The following is a 17660-nucleotide window of genomic DNA, read 5'->3' on the forward strand; positions in this document are numbered from 1 at the left end:
TTAAATGCCAGGTCTCCAGTAGTGGGGAGACAGACCTTAAAACAGATTCATAAAGGAAGTCGCAGGCATCTTCACTGAGGAGATGAGGAACATTCATGTCATAAGACTGAGGTTTAGCCTCGATAGGAAGTTCCTTCCAACCGGAGAGTCTGTGGTGTGACTTTGAACCCACTGGCAGAACCACGCTCAAAGGGTGAGAAAATATCTCCGTTCTCATTGCTGATGCCCTGTGGAAGTGATACCAGGAGCCTCTCCGTCTAACAACCCCTGACACACTTCTGCACTAGGAATGTGAAGACTGTGTGTTCGTAATGGATGAGTGGATGGGCTGTCAGTGAGTCTGTCTTCTGTTTTTTAAAACCCAGTCTCTACATGTCAGCTTTAGAGGCTGACTTAAATGACGGAGCATTCTACGGTCGAAAGTGCATAGGCTTTGGAACCAGCTGGCCTTGGGATGGAATATTATTCAACTGTGCAACTCCAGACTTAGGCAACGTACCTAACCACCCTGAGCCCTAGTTTTCTCACCTATAAATGGGGACATGCCTACCTTACAGCCAAGCACTTAGCTCATTTTCTGAAAGTCTAATATGTCAAGCACTTCGTCCATCAGATGAGTCTACCGCCTGATCCTATCAACATCTTCATTAATCATCAGCATTAGCATCTCGTTTTCACCTTGGTTAGAACTTCTGTAAGCGGTTGGGTTGTAAAGCTCAGATACCTCTTTCCTAGGAGAAACGATGTGGGAGAGTTCGGTCAGTTTGCAGTAAGAGGATCTGTGTTCAAGGCCAAGCTCAAACAGTAGGTGACGGAGACAATGGGTTTAAAGCCAGCTCCCCAGGACTGCTGTGAATGTTGGTTGAGGGGAAGGCTATGACAGTATTATAAACCCGTAAAGCTTGATGAAACTCTTAGGCAGAATGGTAAAATGCTATTATGCCATGTCTTTGAAAGAATTCAACTGACATTTCATAGCCCTTGAACTACTACATGAGTAGTCCTTGGCTAAAGTGTTTGTAGGCAGAAAGCATCCTTCTGTGAGACTTACTTTGCTCCTTTCTCTGATTTTTGGTCTCAAAGACCATTGCTCCTCTCTCATTGGCATTAAAGATGGTCTGATTCTGGCCTACTTCCTGCACAAACAGTGGGAGCCTGACCTGTCTGTTGAGCCCCAGAGCCCATAGCTGCCAAGGAGACCCAACTGGAGCTGATTTGCTGGGCTGAGTCACAGCGTCTGGTTGGGACAAGTTGGGCGTATCTTTTCAGTCATAAGTCTCTCTCTGGGACCTTCTCAGTGCTCACCACTTTGCTGAGTTCCTTGGTGTGGGAGGTGGTTAAGCACAGTTGCTCCCTTCTTCTGAGGAGCTTCTTTTTCCAGAGGGGAGGTTGTCATAACGCACTTGGTAACAACCATGAGTTCTTCAGGACTCCCTATCATTTAGGGCTAAATTGTTTGGTGACATGATAATTACTGCAAAATCCAAAGTAAGGGGAGGTCAGGGATGGTTAGCAGAGTTAGAGAAGGTTTATTATCGGTTATCCAGAGAATGTTCTTGAAAACATTCATTAGTGCTGCTCAGGAGAAAGAGAACAGTGTCAGCAGAGTAGCCCAGTCTGGCAACTTCCATGGGAAAGCACCGGCCATCGAAGAGAGCCTTGCCTCAGGATAGAATGGGATTCCAGAGGCTTAGCTGGGCCAGCACAGCTGGCCAGGGCTGACACTGCAGCACAGGGACAGAATCGTGGCTTGAGAATGCAGGGACTGTGAGTTCAAGTCTTGCATTTGTGTCTTACATTGTGTCATTTTTTTCCTTTTTTTGTTTCCTTAATTTTGGTCTTGAAGAGAATTCCATCAGACGCTTGCAGAATATTCACCATGAGGCCACCAGTAAATTTGTCTTTGGGGAGCCTCTTAGGGAATCAGACCCTGGCTTCAGGTTATCAGAGAATTAGGAAACCTGCATTTTAGTCTTGGCCTGGAAGCTGTTCCACTCCTTGCCCTGCAATGTCGGGTCCATAGGCCAGCAGCATTCCCTGGAGGCTGATCAGTAATGCAGAATCTCTGGCCCACCTAGACTTGTGAATCAGCATGTGTGTCTTAAGATCCTCAGGTGATTCATATGCACATAAAAGTTTGAGAAGCACTGGTCTGGATGATAAGCTCAAGGGAGGCAGGGCTTTTTCTATCTTCTTATTTATTATTTTGTATCCACAGGACCTATTTAAAGTTTAGCACATGGTGGCTGCAAAATCCATGAATCTTTCTCTGACCTTGAGCATGTCCAAACTTCCAGGGACTTTGTAAACTTCCAGGGACTTAATTGTAAAGTGGTGTAGGGAGAGGGGTGGTGAGGGGAGATGGGGTCAACCTTCAGTGGTTGAAAAACCGACGTGAACATTAGAATCACAGGTGGTGGTGGTGGTGGTGGTGGTGGTTTTAATATGGTTGTCCTTGACCTACGAAGTCAAAAGCTCTGAAGATGGGCCATAGGATTTGTATGTTTTAAAATTTCCCTGTATGTTCAATAATGTTTATTACAATAGCATATATAAAAAGTCTTTAAATGTCCCTCAAGAAGAAATGGAAAAATACAAGGTAATACAATTCAGAAATTTAAATGAATGAAATAGAGCTACACATGTAAACATGAATAAGTCTAAAAAATTTTTTTTTGTGAGAAGAAAGTTGCAGAGGAGGTGTGAAGTGTGGTACTGTTTATTTAAAGTTGAAAAAAAATCTGTATATATGTAATGGAAACATACTTATGTAGGAAAAATGTAAATTCCTAGGTGGGAAAAATAAACATCAAGTTCAGGGTAGTAGTTAATTTTGAGAGGGAAGAAGGGGATTGGATGAGAGCTTCATGTTTTATTTTTTTAAAAATAAAGAGTAAAGAAAAAGTTGCAGTAGCAAACGTGGAAAAAAAGATTTTTTTTTTGAAAAGGAACACATACATCATTATTCCTGGTACTATTCTCTATAATTTTTCTGAACGCTTAAAATATTCCATTATGAAACAACTAAAACAAAATTCTCCTAGTAATTGTGATGCAGACAGTTGCCATTCTTTCTAAGGGAATTCTTGCCTTCGATGCTTCTAAGGACCTTTCAGTTCTAAAGATGCTTGTACGCCGAGACCCCTCTCCCCTCTCTTGTTCTCATAAATAACGCATGCCTATTAGGACGTACCCAAGGCCCGTGGCTTCTCTGCATTCTGTCCTGATGAGATGCGGCCATTTCTCATGTTTGTGCTGTTGGTGAAACCTAGCAATTTAACTCTGCTTTAAGGAACTAGCCTACAAGGCCTCCTCTCTGTTGTCTGCTTCTCTCCTTTGAGAAAGGGGAAGTTCTGCCCTGCAACTATCCTAATCTTAGAGCTCTAACCTTAGGGTCACCTCCTGCCGCCTCTTCCCCAAGCTGCTTTCATTTTCGTAACTCCTTCACTGACACTTCAGTTCAGTGGTAGGACTTAGTTGCCCTGCGATTCCCAAGAGTTTTCATTGCCTACCCCAAGTATCACCATTTGCAGTCAGTTCCCTTATTGCTGTACCTGCTTTCCTAACTTCCTTTCTATACCAAAGGTGTCCCTGAAGTTTAATCAGTAAGGATGACACCTGTTTAATCTGTGACTCAGGGAACGTGAAGATGGTAGCAGTGGCTGTAACAGCTGGTGCCAAGTGAACTTTTAAATTAAATTATAAATATTTTTAACATACTCTACAGCAGTAGTTCTAAGCCAAGGGTGATCTTCCCCTTACCTCCCCTCCATCCCCCCCCCAAGGGACATTTGACAGTGGCTGGAGACGTTTTTTGGTTTTCACAATGAGGGGAGTGCTACTGGCATGTAGTGAGTAGAGGCCAGGGATGCTGCTAAACATCCTGCCCTGCCCCCCAGGACAAAGAATCACCCATCTAAAATGTCAGTAGTACTGAGGTTGGGAAACCCGGCTCTACACACCTTCATATCATGAATATCTCCCTATCAGTGAGGGACTGTGGATGGGGCTACAGTCCTGTAGTGTGCAACCATGGAACAAGGGATGTAGGAGTCCCTGTGAATAGATGTGTGCACCGTTCCTGTATCACCGTCATGGCATGGTGGGGGCTAGGGAGGTGGTGCTGTTGGAAATGGATGGTGAGAAGAGGTTAAGGAGACTGAAGAAACACCGGAGAGGAACCAAGTCCAGGTAGTTGGGAGAATAGAGGGAAGCTGCCTCTGATGCCTTTTGGCACTTGGCTATAAATAACACTTTCATGCTACGGAAATACAGGATAGCTTATTTTCAAATATTCCCAGTGCACAATGTGGTAGATAGTTCCAGTGATGGCCCCGAGTGAGTCATGCCATCCTGTTTTCACTTGCCTGCAATATGACTTTGCCATTGCTTTGGTCAAGAGGTGCTGTCTGTTTTCCCACCCCGTGAATCTGGGCTGGCTTTGTCACTTGCCTTGACGTGAAGAATGTGGAGGGAGTGATGATGTGTGACCTCTGAGGCCTTTCAGCTTTGGTGTTCTCCCTCTGGGAACAGTTTTACCATCATGTGAGAACGCCCAGCCTGATAGAGCCTCTTTGAGGAAAAGGCCCAGGTGTCCAGTGTCCCAGCCCAGCCCAGACCCTGCCCACCTTCCAGCTCACTGTGCCTCTGTCAGTGATCCCAGATGAAATCAGCGCATCCACCCAGCCAACCCGTGGAGTGGTGAGAAAGAATAAACCGTGGCTGTTTTAAGCCACTACTCGTTGGGATGGTTTGCTATGCAGCAGTAGATAACTGGACATTGTGTATAAGGGACTTTGAATTGTGGATATTTTTGGTTTGGAATGTGTGTGTAAATATCAGATCATGGTTAAGAGAAACTGAGTTCTTCCTCCTTTGTTTCTTGTAGCACTTCTCAGAGCTTCTGGATGAGTTTTCCCAGAACGTCTTGGGCCAGCTCCTGAATGACCCTTTCCTCTCAGAGAAGAGTGTGTCGATGGAGGTGGAACCATCCCCAACATCCCCGGCGCCTCTCATCCAGGCTGAGCACAGCTACTCCCTGTGCGAGGAGCCTCGGGCCCAGTCACCGTTCACCCACGTCACCGCCAGTGACAGCTTCAATGACGGTAAACCCAGAGCAGGGGAAGCAGCTGGGATCTTGGCACCTTTGACTCTGACCTCCTTGAGGCTGTGGAGTGTGTGTTAGATTATCATCAGTGCCCCCTTCAGCCACATACCTACTATGTGTGGCCTTGTGCTTGGGCCATGGGGAGATACAGAGAGGCACAGAATACCTCTTTCTACCTGAGACTGTGCTCTGGAAATTTGCTAGAACTGAATGGTACTAATTGCTTTCTTTGACTCTGTGGACTGAGCACCAAAGCATCCTTTTGCGAATCAGGTTGGCCTATCTGGTTGACAATCCCCGGACATCCATTATTTTAAGAGGTCATGCTATTTTTCCTGAGAAATTATTTTTATGACCATTCTTCTCCATAAACACTTCTTAGACATCCTCTTAACCATTCTCAGCATGTTTCATTGATGCCAGGTATCAATGTATCATATCAAGGAGATCTTGGCAAGCATTCCTAGACTTTCTCCTTGGTTACCCTTTCATGCCCATTATCGGTGCCATCAGGATGGTATGTGTTGAAGATTTAGTTTTCCTGGCCTTAGAGATGTTCAGATGTTTTGACCATTATTCTGTAGGCCTTGAATTAGTATAGGCTGTCTGTATACTTTTCAAATTTAACTTTCTGTGTTTTGTTTTCCCAGAAGTATAACCAGCTATTTTAGTATCTCAAGTACATTTTGAGAACTATATTCTCGGATACTAGTTTGGTATACGCTCTCTTCTCCCAGGAGGCTGACAAGAGTGGGGGATGGTCACTACTTGATGTCCTCTGACTTGAGCTGGATGTCCCTCTCCCCTCCTATACCACCACACGCACGGCAGCATCTTGCGAAGCATGTGTAGATGCTGTAGGCAGCATCTACCTACAGAACAAGCTCCCTCCTGCTTCCTTTGGGTTAAAGGCAAATGCCTGTATCTACTTCACAAATAGGCCATTAGCTTTGTGGAGGAATCCTTCCTCTAGTTGGGATTCTTAGATCTACTACTGGCCTCTAAAAGAACCAACTCTGGGATCAGTAAAACATCATACCTTGGGACAGAGAATGCTCTAGGTTTTTTCTTTCCTATCTCAGGTCCATTCTTCCTTTAATTAGAGGTTTACTGACGAGCAGCCCAGGAAATCTGGCCTTATATCCTCAGTGAAGGGAAGCCCCCAATCTGTGGGTGGATTCTTTCTTGATTGGACCCTCTGGTACCTTAACTGTATTCTCAGATTTTTCCTGGCAAGAGGTCAGATGCATAACGATTTAATCCTTCTTCTCTGTAGTTTGTCCACTTTCTCTACCTCAGGTCAGGAGAAGAGGGTGAGGGGAAGTCTTCTGGGAAGGAAAGGAGGAAGTAGAACTAAAATAATTTGAAGGTGCGAAGCTGTTGTGAGGGTAAAATGAGGTGATGTATTTAAAGAACTTAGGACAGTGCCCAGCACACAGTATTTCGATAAATCAGTGTTTCCTCTTTCATCTTCTGTTGTTGTAGCATTGTTATTGCTCTTCTTCCTGATCCCCTTCTTTTCCTCCTTCTCCTGCTTCTGTTTCTTCTGCTTCTCCTCCTTTTTGTCTTTCTTCTCCCCTTCTCTGCTCTCCATCTTCCTTCCCTCTCAATTTCTTGTTAAATCACTTCCAGGAATGACCTCAGTTCAAATGCAGAAATATGACCTCTGTTTTGACTACATTCTCCTCACTTTATCATTACACAGGGGAGAGCTATAGGGAGTCAGCCTTCTTCTGGGTTTTAGCTTAGATAAATTCATGCAGTCCCTGCCTTAGTTGTTTTATGGACTCTAGCCCTAGATGAAAGGTTGGACTAAATGACCTCTAAGAATTTTTTCCCAGTCCTGAGGTTCTGGGTGGGTATGGTTTCTGTCTGACGTTTGTCTCTGCCTTTGCCCAGGGTTTGCCCCATACTCTCTTCACTGCTTTGCCTCTGTTATTCCCACAATTCCTTTGATGTCTCTATTTCAAGCCCTACTTCCTTCTTGGAAGTCATTTCTAATACTGTTGTATTTAGTTACCTACCGCTGGGTAACAGATCTCCCCAAATTCATGGCTTGAACCAACAGTGATCATTCCTTACATCTCATGATTTCTGTGGATCAGGAATTCAGGACTGGCCCACTTAGGTGGTTCTGTTTGTTGACTGAAAAAAAGAAAAGCACAACCTAAAAGCTGAGAAGTATGTCTTTTTATTCAGCAAACTTTCTGAGGACTTAAGTCTGGGAGGCAGCTTCTCAGATAGCTCTGAGGGACTGCTTGGAAGAGGTAAGAGAGGAGCCGGGATATATAGGAGTTTTTGCAACAAACACCAGGTAGTTGGAACATCAAAAGGTTACTGTTCATTTGAAAAAAACAAAACAAAAAACCACAGACATCTCAAGTTAGTGAATTTAGCATTTTTCTCTCTTTGGGAAGATGCAAGTGTCTGGGCTCATTGAAATCATTCCTCTTATATGCACCTTAACTATCTAGGGCCAGTATCTTGTTCTTTGCCATCCTGAATCCCCTCAGGGTGCACAGCTGGGGACGGCTGCAGTGGCTGAGGGCTTGATGGCTATAACATCCTTTGCTGATATGACAGGTGGCAGTCTTTGTCCACATTGTTCAGGATCTTTCATGAGGTAGACGTCAGATGTTGGCTGAGGCTACAGTTATCTGAAGATCTTTCCAGGGTTAGAAGATCTACTTCTAAGGTGGCTCACTTACACAGCTGCAAGTTGATGCTGGTGAATTGGTTCCTCTCCATGGGGCTGCTCGAGTATCACCTCAGCGTGGCAGCTGGGTTCCCAAAGAGTGAGGGATGCATTGGTGGTGTAGCGGTGAGCATGGGTGCCTTCCAAAGAGTGAGAGAGCCAAGACACCAAGGCAGGAGCTAAAGTACTTTTTCTGACCCAGCTCTGAAAGTTATTATGTCGGTCACACAGGGGAGTCCTGATTCTTTGTGGCCGAGGATGATGCAAGGATGGGAATGCCAGAAAAACAGGATCGCTGGGGTGATGTCTCGGAAGCTGAGCATCGCACTTCTCCTCATAGTGATGTCTATAAAGAGGCTTCTTCCTTGTCTGAACCCCTTTATCACATGTTATCAGTGCCTTACAGTGTAGCCATTCATTCCCCGAGTGGTTCTTGAGTTGTTAAGGGGGAAGGTATAAGAGACTGAATGAAGCATGTTCCCAGCCTTTGGTGATGCACCAGGGAGACATCTGCTCCGCTTGCCCCATCACTGTGCAGACACATTGAGCTGCAGATACTTGATCAGGTTACGATTTCCTGGCTTCTAGCAGTGGTCTTGTACAGGATCAAGCACAGTGCCAGGTAGAGGTTTAAGTATTTTATAAGTGCTTTTTGATTCATTTAAAAAATGTATTCCCTAGCTATTTACTGAGTACCTATTTTGTGCTTAATCTGCCAGGGACTATCCTAAGCATTGGGGGGTAAAGAATGAACACAATTTATAAAGATCTCTGCTACATGGAGGTTACATGCTAGGAAGTGAGGGCAGAATAGAAAATAAGAAATAGTAAAGAAGTAATTGAAGGGGAAAGTTGCCCAGCTTGTTTAAGCTGCTCTAACCCGCATATTCTGGAACCAAGGCAGCTGAGTGGCTGACTAGCTCCACAGACGGTAACTGAATACAGCACAGGTATTGCTATGTTGTTGTCACACTCCTGACACCGGGCCTCTGTACTTGCTGTTTCCTCTACTTAGAAGCCTCTTAGACACACAGCTAGTTCTTTCCCTTGTCCGCTGATCTTTGCTCAAGTGCTACCTTCAAAGAAAGGGATTCCCTGTCTCTCCTATTTAAAAATCTCAACTCCCCGCTGCTATGGTTTGAATGTTTGTGTCCTCCCAAATTCATTTGCTGAAATCCTAATGCCCAAAGTGATGGTAATAGGAGACGGGAGTGGGGAAAGTGGGGCGGGGATGCAGGGGGATGAACTGGGAGATTGGGATTGCCATATATACATTACCAATAAGAAAAAAAGTATCAAATCATACACTTTAAATATATGCAGTTTGTCGTATGTCAATTGTATCTCAGTAAAAGTTCTTAAAAAAAAAAGAGGAGATGGGGCCTTGGGGAGGTGATTAGGTGGTGAAGGTGAAGCCCTCTGTAATGAAATTTGTGCCCTTATAAAAGAGACCCCCCCAGATCTCCCCAGCCCCTTCCACCATGTGAGGACACAATGAGAAGTCTGCAACCAGAGAAGGCTCTCCCCCAACCATGCAGGCACCCTGATCCCAGACTTCCGGCCTCCAGAACTGTGAGGAATATATTTCTGTTGTTTATAAGCCCCCCAGTCAGTGGTATTTTGTTACGGCAACTTGAATGGATTAAGATGTGGCCATCAAGTCATCAGCCAGACCATGACCCTGAGGAGATTCAGGATGGAAAAAGGCAGGATACGGGCCCTAGGTAGTTAAGGTACATATCAAAGGAATGATTTCAGTGAGCCCAGACTCTTGCATCTTCCCCTACAGAGAAAAATGCTAACTTCATTTACTTGAGGTATCCAGTTTTCTTTAATAAACAGTAATCCTCTGATGTTCTGACTACATGGTTATTGTTGCAAAAACTCCTCTATATCCTGACTCATCTCTCAGCTCTTCAGAGCAGTCCCTCAGAGCTATCTGAGAGGTTCTCTTCCAGGCTTAAGTCCTCAGAAAGTTTGCCGGATAAAAAAACATAATGCTTAACTTTTAGGTTGTGCGTTTTTTCTTGCAACACTGCCATAGGCCATGCTAGTAATTTGTTGAGGATAGGTACAGTGGGCCAGATGTATTTTGCAAAGAGTTTCTGATCTACAGTCCATCTTTTTTAAGTACCAGTTTTTCTCTGAGTAAAAGCCTATGCCACCTTTTTTTTTTTTTTTTCTTCTTTTTTGGCTGCACAGCATGCAGGATCTTAGTTCCCCAACCAGGGATCGAACCCTTGCCCCCTGCAGTGGAAGCACAGAGTCTTAACAACTGGACCACCAGGGAAGTCCCAGCAAAAGCACTTTAATAAGTAGGGGATAATGAACGTGGATAGGAACCGTTTGGGATGTGTGAAATCAAAGGTAGGCAGTGTGCATGCACGGGTGGGGAACTTGCCCAGGAAAGCTTTGTGTAGGTCCTGGCTTCCATTGTTTTTCTGAGTTTTGTGTGGATAGGCAAATGTTTGGGAACAGAATTATATGATTCATTTGAACCTCAATTTGCATCCGCCTTAAGGGAGGATTAATTCACAAAGGTCCCTCTGGAGTCAGTGCCCTATTAAGCAGATTGTCTTCTTAATTGAGAAGGATGATAATTCTTTAGGAAATGCAGAAATAGGCAGCATTTAAAATAAATTTAATATTCTTCATCTGTTGCATTCTCTAAACAGCTTAAGCAAAACTAGGAATCCTTGTTTCTAGTGATAGTATTTCATTATATCTTGGAAAGCCAGTGATTCCAATCTTCTTGTCCAGTTTTACTGAGATTAAATGCAATTCTTCTGTAATTGCTTCTGAGCCTGAAACAAAGTGATAAGCTAAACAGTTCAAGTAGAGATGCTCTCTCAGTTTATTAGGATTTTTTTCTTCTTTTTTCTCTGTCTTCCTCCCTTTTTTCCTCTCTCTTTCTCTCTCCCACCATCATTCTTATTTCTTTCCCTTCTTCTTTCCTTGTGTCTCCCTGCTAACCCTTTCTTTCCCCTCTTCTTTCCCCCTTGAACCCCAGGCCAACTGCATTGGGCAAATGTAGGTATTCTTTTCCTGTTAGTCTGTCATGTTCTTCAGATGGACTATAGACCCCTAAAGTTGTATGCAAAATTTTGGGCTGTCAACATCTGTCAGTTTTTCTGCTGAGGACATCTATAACTTATTTTAGATCCTCAAAAGAGTCTGTGACCAAAAAACGGTTGAGAAACACTAGTCTAAGATTACATAGGAGTCATCTGTCTTCAGGGCTGAATTTGACTGTGGGCTTCCCTGAAACACTTGAGCTAAAGAACTTCACATGGTCTGGCAACCACAAGCGCCAGGCCTAGGAATGTGGACTTGACCTTCAAAGCCACCAGAAAGACATCCTACATTCGGCTCATTCATTTCTGCCCATGATGAAAGCTGCTAAGCAGGGTGTTCTGCTCTTTAAAAAAAATAAAGTGAAGAGGTAATAAAGAGTTAAGCAGAAGCATCCAAGTAGATTGAGGAATAGAAAGCTGATACCTGAGTGACGAAGCCTTGCAGCTCACCACCTGGAGGGCATCTTCATGAGTTACTCTATTTTGGTCATGTTCCTTTGTAATTAAATTGGGATGCTAGGTATTCATTTGCTTTGTTTGTTAACTTCAGTCTTCTTCCTAAAGAAGAAACTAAGTAGTGCTGGATGAAGGCTGTTCCCGGAGAACTAGACATGGCCCCTATCCTCCAAGATGATATAAGAAGCAAGTTAGGAAAGATATAAAATATCAACAGACTCAGCATAAAATATACTAATACAGAAGTGGTCTGTTGGCACCATGCACAAGTCAAGGTAACTTTATTTCAGGTGGAATACAGAACTGTAACTGTGGCTCTTCCAGGTCTAGAGAGGGTGGGACCAGCACTTAAATGATAATCACCTTCCTTTAGGTTAGCCTGGTTAGGCTTCTAGAGTGAGTAGGGCAAGGAATGGCTGGCTACACTGGCTTAGTGTGGATATCCTAAATTTAAGGAGCTGCTTTCACAGGTGGGAATGAAAACAATAGTCTGTGAGCTAAACATGAGCAGATGCTGCTGGTATGAGGTAGCTGATGGAAGGTGGAGACTCGGCGTTCGATGGGAAACAAGACCTTAGGAAAGTAGGATGGTGTTTTTTTGGAGACTAGAATAAGAAGATGATATCTTATGGCTGATGATGCCAGAGCAGGGAAGGTGTGCATGGATGTAGCAATGCAGGGAGAAATGGAAAGGTGTGTACCATCCATGGCGAAGAAAAAGTGGATTTTGAAAGGATTCGATGAAAACCCAGAGCAGGATTAGCACAGCATCGGGTATGCTGAGTAAAGGGTAGAGATGAGTCATGGGTGACTTAGGTTTCCTGTTTGCAGTGGTGAAGACATCTTGATGTTGAAATGTTCCAAGGCCGTGGGACCTGGGAAAGATTTTTACCGGAGAGATGATAAATAGCTGTATCTTCCTCACATTTGATGAGAGCTACTGACAAGAACATGGGTCTGAGCTGTCTTAGAGGAGGTAGATTTTATGGTTAAAAAAAGGCAGATGTGTCTTTCAGCTCCCTACAGAGGGTAGCTAGGTACCCTGATGTGGATGGGCTACAGACAGAACCTGATGCAGCTGGGGTGGACGAGCAGAGGACAGTCTTCCTCTCTGAGTCTGAAGCCTGGGCTAGTGGTGTAGGCTCTCTCGCTGTTCATCATCCTTTAGAGATTACCTTTTATTTTCTTTTTCTAACAGGTTAAGAAAATAATGATGTTTCTCCCCCTTTCTAATGTGAAACAGTGACTTCTTTTTTTAAAATTAATTAGTTTATTTATTTATTTATTGGCTGCATTGGGTTTTCATTGCCACACAGGCTTTTTCTAGTTGCGGCAAGCGAGGGCTGCTCTTGGTTGCAGTGCTCGGGCTCCTCATTGCGGTGGCTTCTCTTGTTGTGGAGCACGGGCTCCAGGTGCGTGGGCTTCAGTAGTTGTGAGATGTGGGCTCAGTAGCTGTGGCTCACTGCCTCTAGAGTGCAGGCTCTGTAGTTGTGGCACAGAGGCTTAGTTGTTCCGTGGTATGTCGTGTCCCCTGCATTGGCAGGTGGATTCGTAACCACTGCGCCACCAGGGAAGTCCCAAAACAATGACTTCTTTGTTTGCCTGGCCATTGCAATGCTAGAATAGTATAAGAAAGCAATATTTATGGGTATCTAGCATTAAACTTACTCTATTCATGAGTAAGAGTCATAATTTTCATGAAAGAAAGGAAATGTACACAAGAGGTTTTTTTGGATGCGTATACTAAGTAAATCTTTTGAAGTCAGTCATTTGCTCCACAGATATTTATTTCATGCATACTCTAAACACAGTATTCTACAGGAGGACCTGAGATGCCAAGCACAGAACCTGGATAGAATAACGCGACTCATCTCTGGAATCAGTTTGCCTGAATTGAAATCTGGGCTCTGCCACTTACTAATGGTGTGACCTTGGGCAAGTGGCTCAACTCTTGTGTTTCTTTCCTGATCTTTAAAATGGGAATAATAGTAATAAGACTTAACCTTGTGCTGCTGTTGGAGGGATTAAATGAGTTTACTATGTGTTAAGCATTTATAACAGTGCCTGGCAATTAGTAAGCACTAAATAAATATTAGCTCTTGTTATTATTAGCCTATGTAACTTACCACATAAATACACAGTTTACCAACTGCCGCAATATGAATGTAAGGGAAAGAGGTTCTGTAAGCACAAGCACAGAAAGAGCATGGAGTGAGGGAGGTGTCCCAGAGAAATTGCGTCGATCACTGGAACCTGTCTAAATACGTGGAAACCTTTAGAACGGTGCCTGCCACACAGTGAGCTCTCAGAACAGTTTAGCTGTGATTGGATGGTCTCAAACTGGGATTCTTCACCTCAGCAACCCTGGATTTGGAGTCCATATAAACAAAGGTGAGAAGTATAGAAAGAACCAATATTGCACCTTTCGTAGTGGCTGATTGTGGGCTCAAAATAACATTATTTGAAGAATATTCACTTTTGGATAGAGGTCTGTTTCACCATTGATCACTTGCAAAGCAGTATGCTAGAGGCGCCAAGAGCATGGGCTGTGGGGCTGGTTTGCCTGGGTGTGAATCCCAGGTTGGCTGTATACCAGCTGGGTAACGTAGGGTGAGGGAGTTAACCTCTTAGTGTCCTTGTCTATAAAATGAGGGAATTGTAATACATGCCTTCCAGGGTCACTCTTAGGATTAAATCAATTAATATATATCTAAAGCACTTAGAACAATGCTTATTAGCACGTAGTAAACACTCACAGTTAAATGTTGGCTATTTTTCCTTTTTTCAACACTTCTTCATGCCACTCACGACTGGAGGTGATTTCAGAGTCAAGGCGCTCAGGGAGGAGACCCTGGGTGGGCAGGTGCCTACCTTCTGTCTAACATGCAGTGGGCTGCAGCTTTATATGATTCTGACACATTCAACTGTATTCATGCCCCTTTCCCAGTCTCCAGAACCCAGCCTTAGCATTTTCCCTTGAGATGTTTACATCAAAAATCAGTCAAGAGTCGCCAACTCCTTTGAAAAATTTCAAAGGGCAAACACAGTTATCAAATACTGAAGGTGTTAGATGAGGCATACTTATTTAACTTATACAAATTCTCTTTTTACTTTAGACATATTATATAAATAGCTAATGGGTACATGTGTATATCATACAAGTGGCATTTGCCCTATGTGATTTCTCTTTTTAAGAATATACAGACACACCATGTATATATATGTATATAAAAAGCAAGGAAACTGGGACATTTCTAGAGACATGGATGAACTTGGAGACTGTCATACAGAGTGAAGTGAGTCAGAAAGAGAAAAACAAATACCGTATATTAACACATATGTGCGGACTATAGAAAAATGGTACAAATCAACCGGCTTGCAGGGTGGAAATAGAGACACAGATGTAGAGAACAAACATATGGACACCAAGTGGGGAAAGTGGGGAGGGTTGGGGGGGAATGAATTGGGAGATTGGGATACCAAATTGTATGCTCTAAATATATGCAGTTTATTGTATGTTAACTGTATCTCAATAAAAAAAAAAAGAATACACAGACACACCATGTATATATATGTATATGTGTGTGTGTGTGTGTGTGTGTGTGTATATATATATATATATATATATATATATAAATCGCACACACATTTATAAAGACACTGCCACTTTAATCTCTTTTTTCCGCTTCCCAGGAATCAGTGTCTATTCAGTGCAATTACTTATGCAGCCCGTATGGAAATGATTTGAGGACCTGCATTTTGGTGTTGCCTCTGTGTTGGCTTTGGCTTGTGGGGTTTTTAGCTGCTGTCTTGGTAATCCCGGCATCTGGCCCCATTGCTCATAGCTGCTCCATTTTGTCCTTGGATATGAAGGACTCATCACCACGAGACAGTGGTTTGTTTTTATTTTCTTGCTGACAGCTAAGTGGTGATGCCGAGGAAGTTTGCCGGTTGAGTTTGACCTTTGATAGGAAGCTGTTTGAATAAAATCGGATGATATGTCGGTTGTGCTTCTTCCTCCCCACAGTGCAGTACTGACCTTACTGAGTGGTGTTTTCCTTCTGAAATGAAACTTAAAAGGCTTATAGACACAACTTGGGAAAAAAATGTCACTCAATATTTGAGCTTCAAGTTTTAAAAATTGGAGGGTGTATAGAGTGTGTACTGAGTCTTGTTTTCGTAGTTTTACCAGTAACTCAACCATCTAAGTTCTAAGCCATGGTGCTTTACTGGTCTTTTGCCAATGAAATAAAACTACAAAAATAAGGTCATGTGGAAAAATTATAATACATATTCTACTGATTCCCTTTCACTTTATCCTTTGTCAACCCTGTACCTCAGAGGTTACACTTGTCATTTTGTTTTCTCTGACTTGATATTTATTTCCATTGATGGACAGGGTATAAGCCAACACCTAGCAGTTCAGAATGGAAGCTCTTTTCTCTGATTTCAACTGCCGCTGGAATGTTCTCAGCAAACTTCTTACTGGATGACCTTCATCTGAAGTCATTTATTTTATGATATAGCTGGTAGATTGAATCAGTCTACAAATATTTATTGATTATTGTTCACAGTTGATGGTTTAGAGGAATTATTATGGGAACCGGGTGCAGCTATGTTGTTGCCATAGGTTCTGATGTAATGGATTTAATTTCTTGTATATACATTCAGCTGTGTTGTATCAGCCAGCTGTATTCCTGCATAACAGACTGTCCCTGAAACTCATTAGCTTTGATAACAATCCTTTATTATTATAGCTCCATGCCTGTGCCTTGGCTGGAGGTCGACTGATCTAGGTGTGGAGGTGCGGGGTGGGGGGGGGGGTGGGCAGCTGAGTGATTTTGCTGGGTTCAGCTGCATTCGCTTACATGTCTAAGGCTGAGAGTTGGCTGATTGTGGCCAGGCTTATCTGGGGGAACTCTGTTTTGTGTGTCTGTCCTCCTTCTGGGATCAGTAGATTGTCCTCCTCACTGTGATGGCAGAGGTACATGTGCATGAGCCCAGTTGTGCAAGTGCATTTCAAGACTCTACTTGTGTTAGGAAGCTGACATCCTTTTGGCCAAAGCAAGTCATGTGGCCAGTCCCAGCGTGGGGATTAGTCCCCGGTGGGAGAGCTCTGCAAAATTACATGGCGAGGACATGGATAGAGGCACAAATGAAGAACTGGGGCCAATTATGCAATTTATAACATGTATTAAGGTACTAATGGGCTCTTGTTAAGTCAAGGGACTCTGAATGGGCCCCCTGACCCACTATGGCTTCTATCTAATAATTACCATCATAAAACAAAGCAGAGCAGACAGGGCAGGCCAGGTCCATGTGTAGTCACCCAGGGACAATATATTCCCAGCACAGGAACTTTAGAAGTAGTACAAAATTAGGGAAAAAAGGTCGCTCATGTTCTGAATTATTCTCCAGAGCTATTTTTACTATTTTGGCATATTTCCTTTCAGTCTTTTTTTTTTTCCTATCAATTTCTTCATTAATAGTATCAATACATAAATTTATATCAATTTTTTTCTTAATAATCTATCATAAATCTTTGCCTTGTTATTAAAAAGGCTTTAACATGTAACATTACTGGCTCCATAATCTTTCCATGGTGTGGATGTACCGTAATTCATTCACTCTGCCCTTCCTTTTTACTCTTCCGGTTATGTTCAGTGTTTCGTGATGATAAATAGTGCCGCAGGGAGCAGATTTGTACACACGTCTTCATCTACATGTTTAGTTGTGTCTTTAATGGATCGTGAGATCTGGTTTCTGCCACTCATGTGCTGTGTGATTTAGACCTGCATGTTCATTTCCTCATCTGTAAAATGACATATCTGAGGTTGCTGGCCTTAAACTTCTTCCTAATTCAATAAACATCTTTCAAGGTAGAGTAATAAATTGCTGTAAAGAAGTGGAAGCATGAAGGCAACCCCACTTGTTTGTCCCCAGAAGGCTCAGGGGAGGAGGCAGCTTCCTTGGGCTTCTCTCTTGGAAAGTTCAGGGGAAGTTTTGGTTCATAGGTCATGTATCATCATTTGTCCTTCAGTCTCCATCTCTGATACAGCAAAGGTTATGTTTATATAAATTTTAAAAAGTAGGGGTGTAGGACACTGAGCATTAAGAATATAAACTATCTTGACCAATTTATGAATGTGTGAGCTTTGAGAATGGCTTAGCTAGATTGGAAGAACTGATTTCATTACCTGTCTTCATCTTGCTTGTCATTTCGCATTCGCTTTTTGTATTTATTTTTGCCTTTTCTTTTGTGCCTTGTGAATTACGTCTCATCACAGTAATCATAACTGCACAGCCATGGGACGTGGCCTTATCTCCC

At 43.1% G+C, this 17660-nt stretch overlaps 1 protein-coding gene across 1 annotated transcript in view; it reads left to right on the forward strand.

The window, feature by feature from the left end:
• Nucleotides 1-17660, forward strand: part of CREB3L2 (cAMP responsive element binding protein 3 like 2) — a 111883-nt gene that overhangs the window by 62985 nt on the left and 31238 nt on the right. Inside the window, exon 2 of the mRNA XM_057733076.1 lies at nucleotides 4889-5105. Coding sequence (XP_057589059.1) covers nucleotides 4889-5105 — 217 coding nt within the window. The remainder of the gene's footprint in view (nucleotides 1-4888; nucleotides 5106-17660) is intronic.

Source organism: Hippopotamus amphibius, chromosome 4 (genome assembly GCF_030028045.1).
Source record: "Hippopotamus amphibius kiboko isolate mHipAmp2 chromosome 4, mHipAmp2.hap2, whole genome shotgun sequence".
In the NCBI taxonomy this organism is placed as follows: domain Eukaryota; kingdom Metazoa; phylum Chordata; class Mammalia; order Artiodactyla; family Hippopotamidae; genus Hippopotamus; species Hippopotamus amphibius.